General features: G+C 42.8%; 1 protein-coding gene across 1 annotated transcript in view; it reads right to left on the bottom strand.

The window, feature by feature from the left end:
* Window positions 1-342: 342 nt before the first annotated feature.
* Window positions 343-12,979, bottom strand: part of SCML4 (Scm polycomb group protein like 4) — a 66,780-nt gene continuing 54,143 nt past the window's right edge. The window contains exons 7-8 of the mRNA XM_040059900.2: window positions 5,298-5,443; window positions 343-468 (exon numbers count right to left, since the gene is read on the bottom strand). Of these exons, the coding sequence (XP_039915834.1) occupies window positions 343-468; window positions 5,298-5,443 (272 nt within the window). The remainder of the gene's footprint in view (window positions 469-5,297; window positions 5,444-12,979) is intronic.

Genomic DNA, 12,979 nt, shown 5'->3' with positions numbered 1-12,979 from the left:
CCTGGTTTGTCTTCTAGCAGTCCTATGCATACGGCGTAGCTGTGTTTGGTTTTGATTTCCCACTTCTGGTTACAAAAATAGGACTTACTATAATCATAATAATATCAATGATATAAAATAATTGTTGTAATTATATACTTTTTGGCAGATTATTAACACAAAGTGGCCCAAAAGATCCCACTGGATTAAAAAAAGGTGACAACGCACAAATGTTAAAAAAGGCAAAGTCTTTGATAAAAAAGAAGGAAAAGCAATCTGCATATGAATGCGTTTCTGTAAGGCAGCATGTTACCTTTAGTCTTCCATCGAGACTTAGCTCAGATTCTGTTGTTCAAGAAATTATTAGAACTTGGCTTGCTTGAGCTTATCAATGTGGTAACACAGTTTCAGCGCCGGTCCCAATTTCAGCCCCAGGTATTTCATGATCATGTCGCTTTTCAGCAGTAACAAAGCATTGCCATCAATTTCCTGGTTTCGAAAGAGAGGAAGAGAATCAAAATGTGTTAACTCCCTTTAAGTGCTGCGTCCTGACACATTAAGCAAGGTGAATTAGAAACAGCATGTCATTTAGGGTAGAGCTACCTGAAATGTCATACATTTTGAAATTTCATTTAAAAAATTGAAATCTGAGGTGTTATTGAAGGAAGCTGTAAAGGAAGGTTTAATTAAATACTACTTTTTATTCTTCAAGGAACTATAAGATTAGTTTAGGTTTTCAATTTATTTTGCAATTAAAAGTAGACTTTTTTAAAAATCAAGGTTGCTCTAAGCACAATTCTGAGAAAAGCCAGTCAGCCTTGAGAGAAAGGTAGAGTGATGGAGACAGCGAAGGATGTAGCCACATTAAACTGCTAATAGAACACCTCTGGATCTCGGTTTCAGCTTTGTCCCCAGCTATCTGCATGTTTCACAGATCTACAGTACACTTATACCCAATGATGCAAGTATATGGTATGCATGTGTGTGTTTCTATATATGTTTTTCCCTCAAATTGAAGACAGTAGTAACTTGCTTATTTAATTGCATTTATTATTAAACTTACTAAATTTTAATATAAGCCTCATGTAAGAGGAGGAAATTGCCACCAAGCTCAGCTGTTTATCCCAGAGCTGTTGGCCTGAAAACCTTTTGAAATTACAAAGTATTACAGCAAAAGTAGCTGGAGCCCACAAACAAACAGACTCTCCTTTACTATGGGCTCTAGAACACAGAAGCTTCCAGCTGTACTGTCCTTCCTTGGACCCAAAGCTTGTCTGGTTTTTCCTGACTGTATTAGTGAATCTGCCAAGTAATATTACCTGTCCCCACACCTTCCAGTACATTTACACGCTTGGAGAGCTAAAACATCACAAGTGCTACGTACGTGTGCGTACACAGGCACACACACACCAATGCTGTCTACACTGTCTTCTACGGTTTTGATGGTCAGACCTTTCCACGGTGATCCATTGCCTACTTATTAAGCAACACTATGGATCCTAATTTGCCCTGATCATTATTATTCCATTCACTAGGTGATTTATCTGATGAGCAGTTAAGGTCACTTTCTGATTAACTCAATCAATTAATGCTCCTCATTTTGCAACCCCCACTCTATCCATAATAGAAACTGTCTCCACCTCCCCGCTCTCCTTGCCATTATTTTAAGGAAGCTAATGTAAAGTAAGAATAAATGTTACATATAATTACTATTTGCATAGGAAATAAAGTAAGAACTCCTTTAACTGTGGTGCCATAGGGTAAAAACACTGTCAAGGGTCAGGTGTGGGGGCAGCTGTTTCTAAATGTTGAGTTCAGCATTTTATTATTTCCATTATTATTACTGTGTAGGGGTCAAGATTAAACTCCATGACAATAGTATGCCAGAGGGAGCATTCATATCCAATTAAATATCCCATATTAGCCATTTCCCTGTGCAGATTCTTGGCTTGACTTCTTTACAGTATTACTGTGTCAGCCCTTTTAAAAATAATTTTAAAAAAGAAGACTTTGGTAACATGGTTCCCACACGTACATCAGCCCCAGCAGAAGATCTTGAACCAGCTTTGAAGCTGGTAGCATTCAGTGCCATCAGGGCCACCTTTCCCCACCTCCGTTTCCCTTCCCCCTATCTTTCTACCAAGTCTTCCCTGCTGATGGAGTCTCCACGGGATCTCACACAGTGCTGCTACAAGGTCCCTAGCCGGGGCAGTGGCTCCTTTCCATGAGACCAAAGCTCTGTCAGGGATGAGCTCAGCTGTCCCTGGCACACAGACGTGCTGAGGGAGCGGCCCAGGGAAGCTGGTAGGAAGTTTCTCAGTCTCTGGTGGATTCTCTCAGGAGCTACCTGTGACAGAGCTCCTCGGGTATCTTGGCAAGAAGCAAAGCTTCTGCTCCTGGTGGGAAGAGGAGACAGAGCCAGGACATCCTGCAGTGACTTTTGGGGCAGTGAAGGATGTGGGCTGCAGGCTGGAAGAGCTGGCTCCGAGGACTGAGGTCAACACCCAAATGGCCTGGTAGAGCAGTAGGAAAGCACACTGACCACGTTCAGGATACATCCTCCAGATGTTTTCTTCCTGCTGGTCTCAACAGCCTCTCTCTCCCAGCTCGGATGAGCTGATTGCCAAAGCAACTATTTCAGGCAATAGCTGGGCCTTGTCAATGACAGTAAGTGCTTCTAAGTAAATTATGCACCTGCTGCACAGAAAGATTGAACATACAGGAAGATATGGCTGAGGCTAATGGACTAATCACTTGTCTCTCACCCCTGGGGTCTTTGTGCTAATCCAGATGAGGTTTGAAGGCTGAAAAATTGCAGGGATATATATAACTCAAAGGTGTAATTGAATTGAGTTGTGTGGCAATCATACCCAGGTTCTCACACCTATGGCATATTTTACAAGTAACCAATGATAAGTGGAGCCCATGGGCGCTGGGTGTGCGACAAAGGATGACAGGGACAGTCTTTAGTGGCAATTTAGCTTGATCTCTTTGGTCACAGAGCAGCTGCAGTATCATGGCATTCTCCGGTGCAGCTGGCCCATGACTGCCTGGAGTGTTCCCAGGCCCTGCTGTTATACAAAAGCATACTTTGCTACAAATGGAAACTAGACAAAATTAGTGCTTTGGCACTCTCCATATTTACAAGATAAACTTTAAAAGTCAGGTTTTTTTTTTCTTTTGGATATACCTGTATGCCTCAGACCATGTCGATTCTTATTCCTTGCATGAAGATTTTCTCTCGATGCACAACCCCTTCTGGTGTTGTCAGAAACCCATTCTATAGCAAGTTCCTTCAAATCTGAAGGTGGCTCGTTTATCTGCCTGGTTGCCCACATGACCAATATAGGCCATGCTTTCATTATCAGTTTATAAGGCAGAAGGCAGGAAAAGTTGGCCAGCACCTGACCTGTACTTGCAGATTTGGCCCTACATGTTGGAGTCCAGGGCATTCCCTTGGCTGCCCTGGAGGGTCAGAGACCTGGACTGGGGGGTCTGGGACCCTGGCACAGAGCCCAGAGGGACATTGGCTTTGATCTCAGTCCATGGGAAAGGCTTCCTGCACTGCGGGAAGGATTGCAAGCCTCAAGAGTGTGAAAGATTGTAGTTCAGCTTATCACAGGGTGAGAAAACAGTAGATTTGGGTTTTTAGTATGGAATTGAATGGGGGCAAGATGGAGGATTTGGGGCGTTGTCTCCTGCTGCTTCTTTCCTCTCCCCTCACTCCATTTTCAGCAGTGATGGTGGCACAAAGTAGTTTAAAGAGATTGGGTCAAAGTAGAGATGACCTGTTTAGTGCAAGTGATAGGTATTGGCAAATAATGATAAATAAAGAATACGTAGCAATTAGTATAAAAGATAGCGACAGCCCTGCGCGGGGGGGAGTTGAGGAGTCACCAGATGCCCAGGCAGCTGCACAGACCTTTGTGGGGCACTGAGAAATTTGTAAGATAAGAAACAATAAACAAAGCATGCAACCTTGAAAAATCAGAACCTGAAGACTCCGTCTCTTTCTTGCGTTTGGCTCAGAGCTTTGCAGAGGGCAAAAAGACTCTAAAACCACCTGAATCTTGGAGAAAAAAAACCCGAGACTACACTGCTGTGCCTGCTGTTGTCCTTTTCCCACAGACCTGTCTACACAATGGCAGGTGGTCTCAATACCTTCCTAGGGTGAGCAGAACTTCAAGGCAAGTCACTTTTAGGGTAAAATCCATTTTTCATAGCCAGATTGAATTGATTAAGGAGAGATGGAGAAGGCAAAAAATGCTGATAGATACACTGGTGTCAGCTCCCTATACAGCAGCAGAACAAGAAACTCCAGATCAGACAAGTTTACTGTCTCCCCCTTTACTAATTAAGGATAAAATAATTTCCATCACTGGAGGTTATCCTCTCAAAAGCAACTTATCATATCCTCTTGAGAGTCAGCAGGTCTGTAAAATTTGGCTATGTAGTTACATAATACTGAGGGGAAAAAGATTAAAATATTGGCTGTTTTGGGTTTCTCCTGCTAAATATCTAGAGACACATAAAATATGCTCTTCAGAGAAGAATCATATATATCCTGTGGAAAAAAATGTCATTGAAATGAGGTTTTTTGTGCCAATCTGACAATGAAAAATGAGCACCAGATCCTCGGTGCTTTCTCATAGGCTTGGCATAGAAACAATTTATGCTGGAGTAGCTGGGAGCAAACAGTGAGGATTTTCTAAAGACATTGTTACGGTTTCCCCATTAAAGTATAAATGAATAGAGCACCATAACACAGCACAAAATAGAGTGGGATGGAATGGAATGGAATGGAATGGAATGGAATGGAATGGAATGGAATGGAATGGAATAGGATAAAAAAGAATGGAATGGAATGGAATGGAATGGAATGGAATGGAATAGAATAGAATAGAATAGAATAGAATAGAATAGAATAGAATAGAATAGAATAGAATAGAATAGAATAGTTTCAGTTGGAAGGGACCTACAGCAATGTAGTCCAACTGCCAGAGCAATTCAGGGCTGACCAAATCACACTGTGGTATTAGGGGCACTTTCCAAAAGCATTTTTAACACTGACAATCTTGGGACAGTGTCTACCTTTTCACAAAGCCCGTGGTTTTTGTTTCTGGTGTTTAACCACCATCTCAAGGAATAAGTGAAATTTCTTTAGCCCAAACCCTCCAGAGGTGCTGAACTCCTTGCCAGGTCTGGAATTCAAGCTGGCTGAGCAAGCCCAAGGCAGCTGAGGAGCTGTGGGTGACGTGTGCTGGCTGTCTCTTGTGACTTAAATTACACAGAGGTGGTAAAGGAAGTATTCTACATACGTGTTTTCTGAAGAGGTCCACGTGAGGGCCTAAAGCTTGAGGGTCTGCATCCTTCACAAACCAAACCACATCATCCACTGTCCAGGTCAAAGGATTCTTGCTTGATGGCCGGGCTGCATCTTGTCGTTCCGGTGAAGGACTTGAGGCTATTGGTACAAAAAAGCCCACAACAGTGCATTACAATGGCACGCAGAGGTTTCCTCGGTTTGTGATTGTGAGTGTGCAGGGCTTTGGCAGCCTCACCGCAGCGCCGGACATTGGATCTGCCCGTGCAAGTACTGGCCTGAGATGGAAGCATCGGGAAAAAAGGGGACCTGGGGAAGTTTCCAATCTGACTGCTTATTGGAAGACATGATCCCAGCTGGTGAATTGTGCTAAAAAACATGAAACCCTTGGGTCCCTGCTGGGGGAGGAAAAATGTGCCAGCTGCCAGGCTCTTAAACCAAGCTGCCCCTGCTCTCTGATCTGCAGCAGCAGGGATCTTGGCTCAAGAAGACACTACCCTCACACCTGGAGAGAAGGTTCTTCAGCACTAAACAAAGGAGTTTGCTGTCGAATGTGGAGGCTAGAGGATAACATCAGGATTTAGCAAATAGGGTTTTTTAATTTGTATTCAGATATTCATACTTGTTTTAGAGCTTAGCAGAAGGTTTTCAGTCTGTGTCTTCCTAATCTTAGTCTCTCACAAAGCTGAGGGTCCCCAGTGAATGCCAATTTGGAAAGTTACTAAAACATGCGAAGATGAACATTGCTCATGTGACTTCTTAATGGTATAACCCCTCAACGATTTAAGGTGACTTCAGCTTGCTGTAGCTTTAAATCAAGTGAATAGAGGCACATTGGAACGAAAGTGCATTTATGTTTTTATTCTTAGTCTCTGCAGAAATATAAATCTCAATCTCCACCTGAATATAATTTGTACCCCCACTTACTCTGCTTCTTTATGATGAGAACTATATTATGCTAGGTTACAGGAAAGCTGTTTCCATTTGTTTATATCCACACCAAGCAAACTTTGCATTAGCAGGCAGCAGCACACAGCTGCATTAAATGTTACTTGCTCACATCTCTTCATCTCTTTCTGTCAAGGCCCAGTTTTTAATGAAAGGAGTGCAAATGGAAAGCAAGTATACACTACAGAATACCAGAAATCAAACAGAAGAGTGCGTGTAGAAGGAGATCACGGATACCAAAATTAGAGCCTGGAAATGCCCCAAGTAGCCAACCAGCAATAAGAACTGCTGAGGAGAGAAGAGATGAGCTCTCCAGAGAAATGCTGAACTTATAAAGACATATGGGATGTGTGAGAATCCCCTTGCATGACTCCAAATATGATCCTAATGCAGGTGGGCAAATGTGCTGGCTGGGTTTGGGGTTTATGTAGATCGTCATTCCATTGACTTCAACAGAACTCTGGTGATTTATATTAGCTAAGACTCTGCCCATATACACCCAGTAATGGGTTTATGTGCATATTTGTCCTTTTTTCCTTGCCACCATGCCCATCTTACAGTATAATGTAATGAGGTATATTTGCAGTTACTCAGAATGAACTCCAGAAAGCAGCAGTGCTATGAATGTGCAAATCTGGTTTTCATAATGAGATGAGATGTAAATATCATGATAATTGCACACTCATTTGCTAAGTCACTGTTCTGGATACAAAGGACAAGGAACAGCCGCAGGTCCTTTTAATTAGACAGTGAGGACCGGTGTTTGTATGGACTCAGGTGACCCTGGGCTCCGCTCACAGAATAAATGCAATACACAACGGTACAGACACCATCTGGAGCCTTTGGCATGAAACAATGAAGACAGAGAGTGCTAAACGAACAGGGGAATCTTGGCCAACCCCTGGATCATCAGCAGCATCGAGGAACTCTGTCAGGGGCAAGTGGAACATCTCCCCTTCATGGCCTGTCCATGGTTTGGATGAGAGCTGACGTGTGGAGGTATCAGGCAATGCACCACCTCAAATCAAAGGTCGGGGAGAAGACCAGGCTTTTGCAAACTAGTCAGAAAATAGAGGGCAGAGGGAAAGTTTTGGCTGTGATCAAAAGACTGCAGAAGTTTCTCTGCTACTGCCATAACATGGTCAGGGGAGACGTGCCACTACTGAGGAACAGTGGTTTTTTTCCCTTAAATTTGTGTAAATGTAAGGAAAGCCCAGAGGACTTAGCCTGGGATTTACACTGGGAACGGAAAGGGCAGCCTGCAGCCCACTGACTCCCGCCTGCAACCTGCCCAGGAAAGGGCAAAGGGGAGCAGAGACCCCCAAGTGGTGCTGGGAGCCTTCACAGGTATTGGAAGTATCTGTAATAAAAAGGAGGGGGATGAGAAGAAAAGGTTGAAATGACAGAAGGAATCTTTTCACTCCTTTGCAATCTAGCAATCAATAGCATAAATGTGATTTCTGAAAGACAAATATATAAATGACCTTTCTAAAGAGACTGCATGGCAAGAACTCTTCCAGACCCTAGCAGGTGAAGATAACCCTTTCAAATCCATGCCTGAGTGACAGTATATCATAAAATATAAACAAGAAATTATGTGTCAATACTAATTCTTCAAATACTTTTTTTGTCTTTATTCACCTACCTAGTTTCAAGTTTTGGATTATCTGCTGCTTTTTCATGAATTAGAGTGTGTTAATTTAGTTGTTTGAAAGGAGCTACCTCTAAATGTTATTAATAAAACAGAGATATCCCCAGTTTGCAACAAAATATCAGGTTTTAGCCAATGAGTCTGAGAACAATCTATTTTTCCATATATTTTATAATTGTAATTATAAATGTAATTATTTTGTAATTGTAATTATAATTATATTTTATTTTGTTGATTAGTTTATTTGGCTTTTTAACATTGTCATTTACCCATCTGAGTGTAATTCCTCAATTCACAAAAGAAAATAGATCATTTCATGTCTACACAAAGGCATGGGGTTTCTTTCAATAGCATCACTTTGGTGGAAGATTATATTCAGCACAAATGTGTTTGATGGCAGCAGGGCAAGTACTATACATTTTTTTCATATCTGAAGGTATTCACACTTAACCTAAGAATTAGATAAATGAGGAAGTCTCATATCTCCTGGGTATCCTATGCCATCCTGTCATCAGAATTAATCAAGATGATAATGAATACTCAGATTACAAAGAGATGGGAGTGCTTGCGACCAATAATTATTTTTAGAGATCATAATCTAGGTCAAATCCAATTTCCTGTTTTTGACAGGTGGCAAAAATTTGTCAAATTAATGGAATGGGATATGGAAATTTAGGTAATCAGAGGGAAGCACTTTCCCCTCCTGCCTCAAATGATATTGGGGAAGGACAGTAAAGAGGTTGCTCTGCAGGGGAACATCTCCACGCATCCCAGTCAAGACCATTGCCCACGCAGAAACAGCTGGAATTACCAGGTCAGTGGCAAAAGCTGAGTGAAGCTGAGGGAAAGAGGTGGCCTGGCTCAGTCTGAGTTTTCACCCCACACTTTTCCCTGCCATTCATCTCTAACCTCTGCACAGTCCGGGGGAGGAGACAGAGCCAACAGCCAAATGGCTGCAGAGGCATGACAAGGAAATGAAAAGCTAAAATGGAGTTAAACCTGCAAAAGAAGGAAAGACAAACAACAGACTCCCTAAATATGTTCTTGGCAAACAAACAGAGCCCAGAGGGAGTACAGTCATTGATAGATAAGAGTGGAAAGGGAGTGACAGATGAACTTTAATATTGCTGCAGGCCTAAATGATTTTTTTGCCTCAGGGGAAGGGGGTGGGAATGAAATTTTAAAAGGTTCTCTCTGATTGCACTGGAGCAGATAATAAGGAGCAGCAGATCTACTGAAACTAAGCAGAAGTAGCAGACCCTCAAAGGTGCAGAGAAATAGGAATTATTTTAAAGAACAAACCACCTCCCACTATAAACAAGGAAAGGAGGAAGGCTTTAAGATACCTTTCTAAATATCTAGGGCACAGCAAACAGGGGAAGAAGAGACGCATCAGATAAGCAGGCGTCTGGGAGAACACAGTTACAGGATATTTGGGGCGGGGCAGGGTGTTCACAAGCCATGATCAGCAGCCAGCTCCGCGGAGAAGTTCAGGCTCAGCACATCTGTTTGCGCTGGCCGGCGCCGGCAGCACACGTCGGGCACCGCCTGGCTGGTGTCCGCCTTGCAGCGCGTCACGGAGGAGTCCCTGTGCCCATCCCAGTGCCTCTGCCTGTCCCTGAGCCTGTCCCTGAGCCTGTCCCTGTGCCTGTCCCACCATGCGGCAGCTGCTCCCACTGACAGCACGGCCCGCACTGTGCGGATGCAACATCGCAGGTGCTCCTCCGCCCGCTGCGGGGGCAGCCCCGCGTCCAGCTGCATGAGACGCGGCCGCGGACATTGAATATTTACCCGGGCTTTTCTCCCTTTGCCTCTCCCTTGTAGGGGAAACAAAAAGGGCAGCTCGCTGGAAGCACTGAAACTTTCAGGCTGAAATGTCCTCAAAAATTGGCAGGGAGGTTGTATTTGCTGAATACAGCGCTGAGACTCACTACGCCATCAGCAGCTCCTTTGCCTTGGGGAGGTGCTGGATCTGCCCCCCATGAGCTGCTTGCGGCATCATTCTGGAGAAAGAGAAATTTCAACCCCCATACCCCCAAATGTTTTCAGAAAATATGTATATTAATAAGCAGGACTGCCTCTTTAACAAAGACCCTCAGGTGATAATAATTAACTGCTAATACTGGGTAATAAAATCGCCATAAAAATAACAAGCTACAGGGCAAGGTTAAGGTTATTATATTGTGGTTGAACACACAATTCTTCATACTTGGGATAAAGGCTTTGTCTTTTATGTAAGCAGGCTTGGAAAGGTTTATGATGTCCTTGACTATTCCTTCCCTAATTTAAAAGCTTCAATTTGGCAAATGATGACAGGAAAGTGCATGTTTATCTGTTTGCTGCCCCAACTGTTTTTCTAAAATGAGATTTTTTTTACTTTTCTTCTTTTTTTTTTCAGAATTTTTTAGCATAATCAAGGAGAATTAGGCATCAAGCTTCCGATCGCATTAATGAGAGCTTTGAGGCTTAATCTCATCCATTCTGCTTGAAAGACACGTTCTGCTATGCACTGAGATATGTTTTATGATTATGGCTTTTTCCATGATATTTGCCCACAATGATAAATAAGGCAAGCTATTTTTCAAAACTATCCATAAATAAACAGGATTCGTTTGAGGTTTCAGAGATAAATTCCTCCTCTTTTTAATGAGCCCATCTCTGCCTCATGAGTGTACAAACTGAAGAGGATAAGAACAGAGACTGACATGCACCACTTACTCATCTTTGCTTACTTATGATTCAGCAACATATAAATTATGCCTAGAAAGAAGAAAAACACATGCACAGATTTCAAAGACCTTTGCAAGAGCAAATTTGCAAAGATGGTATTAAAACTCCAGTGTGGCTACACTGGGGCAATTGCAGAAATGTGTATTTTAAAAGTCTGGGTTTGCCAGTAGAAGTGGAAGCAGCATGGTGGGTGAATATATGATTTCTTTCTGTGAAGTAGTACAGTCTCTGATTTTAAGGAGGAGTGGGTAATGCTTTGTAGGACCCCGGTGAGAATTCCAGTGTTACCGAGCTGACACTATGGAAAATAGTGGAAGAGAAGAGACCAGGCTGTGGCTGGAAACACCACAGTGTCTTAATGCTTGAAGTGATATTGTAATGAATGTGTGGGCACCATGGCTTCATGGAGGTCACTGTATTGCCCACCACAGCCACAGAAAACTGCCTGACCATGTCCGAGAGCAAATGTCTCTCCTTTTTCTCAAAGCAGCCAGCTTGTGCTATGGACTGTGGGACATTGCTGGACTTCTCCAGAAAACAGCTGAGAGGATCGGAGGAAGTGTGATGGATGGTGGTGGCACAAACATGCACTGGCTGTCTGTGCTGCCATACACTGGTGGAGCACAGGGGATTGCTACTGGGGACCTTTGGTTAGGTTAGGACCTTTGATTGGTTAGGGACCTTGGCAGCAAACCTTGTATGGGTTTGCATGTGCCTCTGTGGTAGAACCTAACCTACAATGGGTGATACCTGGACTAATTAATGCCTAAAAATTAGGAAAACCCCAACAATATCAATGAATCCATAACCACTTTAATGATGGTCACTGCATACATTTCTGTTTTAGGAAGCCTTTACTGTTGAACTGGTCAAATGACCCAGAGGAACTAGGCTATGAGAGTGTCAAATGATTGTCCCATAAAAATTACTAAGCTGTTTTGGGATGAGTTCAGTTAACCCTAAGTATTATATGTAACAATTTCAAGTCACTTGTGGCTGCTTCAGAGACACTCATGTCATGGGTGCCTGGTTCAAAAACAATCTCTCCTTCTTTGCCCCTCAAAGTGCTTTTAATGGTTTTAAGCCAGAGGAATACAGGACTCTGTAAAGCCTATTGCATGACCACTCAATGATTTTCTTGTTGATTCAGTTCTGGCAAAAAACATGAGCCATATTTCAGCCTTTCATTTGGTAAGGACTGTGGATTTTGTGGGAAGTCATGAAAAGAGAGATGGAGGTGTCTCTTGAAGCTTAGCCTCCTGCTCGGGACTACGTGGAGGTTTCACAAAACATTGGCCGAGACTGGGAAACAGTGACATTCAAAGTCAAAGAGGGAAAACAGTGCAGCTGGACAAGCTTAATAAGCTGTGATTTTAAGCTTCAGTCCCCTGTACACAGTTTCTGTCCCCTGATACCAAGGGTTTTCTCCACACAACACATTCTTACGCAGGAAGTTTTGCGCGTTCTGAAAATGCAGGAAGTGTTCAGTAAGCCACCAAGTGATTCAGAGAAGAAAAATCTTGAAGGGTTACTAAGTATGGATCTACCACCTCTGGATGAGGAAGTCTTTGAGCCACAAATTTCTGAAGGCAGGGAGGGTAGTGGGGATGCACCACCATCTCTGCATTGATCCCTTTCTTTGAGGCATGGTGCTGTTTCATGCTGGAGACAATATGTGTGGCTCTGAACTGCCCTGGCTCCTCATATGTGCTGCAAAGAGACAATGATTGATTCCAAGAAGACGATCAAGATTTTTAAGGCAAGTCAGCAACAACATTGTTAAATTTCGACTCCTCACAGGTGCCAACTATAAAGCTTTGCAAAAGGGTCCCATTTCTGCTAAGAGTCTCTAAGGATGTGGTGGGAGAGGAGTAAATGAATCCTCTGCACAGTGAGCCTCTTGTCCTCCCAGCACCTGATTATGCCAGCCTGAGAGGCACTGAACAAGGTCTGAAAGAAAATGGCTTTTTATTTCCTTTTCTTTTTAACTGGAGCCACCAGTTCCTAGTGCCAAACTTCTACAAGTTGTTTGCAGTGTATTTCTGTACTATCCAGTTTGCTTTGAATAAAGTTGACTCTGTAAGTAAAGAATGAAATAATTATGAGAACTGAACACTTATCTACGATAGAGTAACACAGGGCTAAACCAGGGAAGCAAGTGTATGAAAATAATAGCCAAGTCAGTGATAGTTTTGGGTGGGTATCAAATATCTTAGAAGGCAAAGTTAGATAAACAAATAAATACAGGGATAAATACTTATAATACATATTTTGGAAGAATAATGTTCTAAAATATTATATAGTGAAAGGTCAGAAACAAGAAGTAATACGGGTGTTGGGGAGGTGAG

The sequence above is a fragment of the Hirundo rustica genome, chromosome 3 (assembly GCF_015227805.2).
Source record: "Hirundo rustica isolate bHirRus1 chromosome 3, bHirRus1.pri.v3, whole genome shotgun sequence".
NCBI classification, from domain to species: domain Eukaryota; kingdom Metazoa; phylum Chordata; class Aves; order Passeriformes; family Hirundinidae; genus Hirundo; species Hirundo rustica.
The sequence above is the reverse complement of the archived record's forward strand: the minus strand, read 5'-3'. Positions and strand labels throughout refer to the sequence as shown.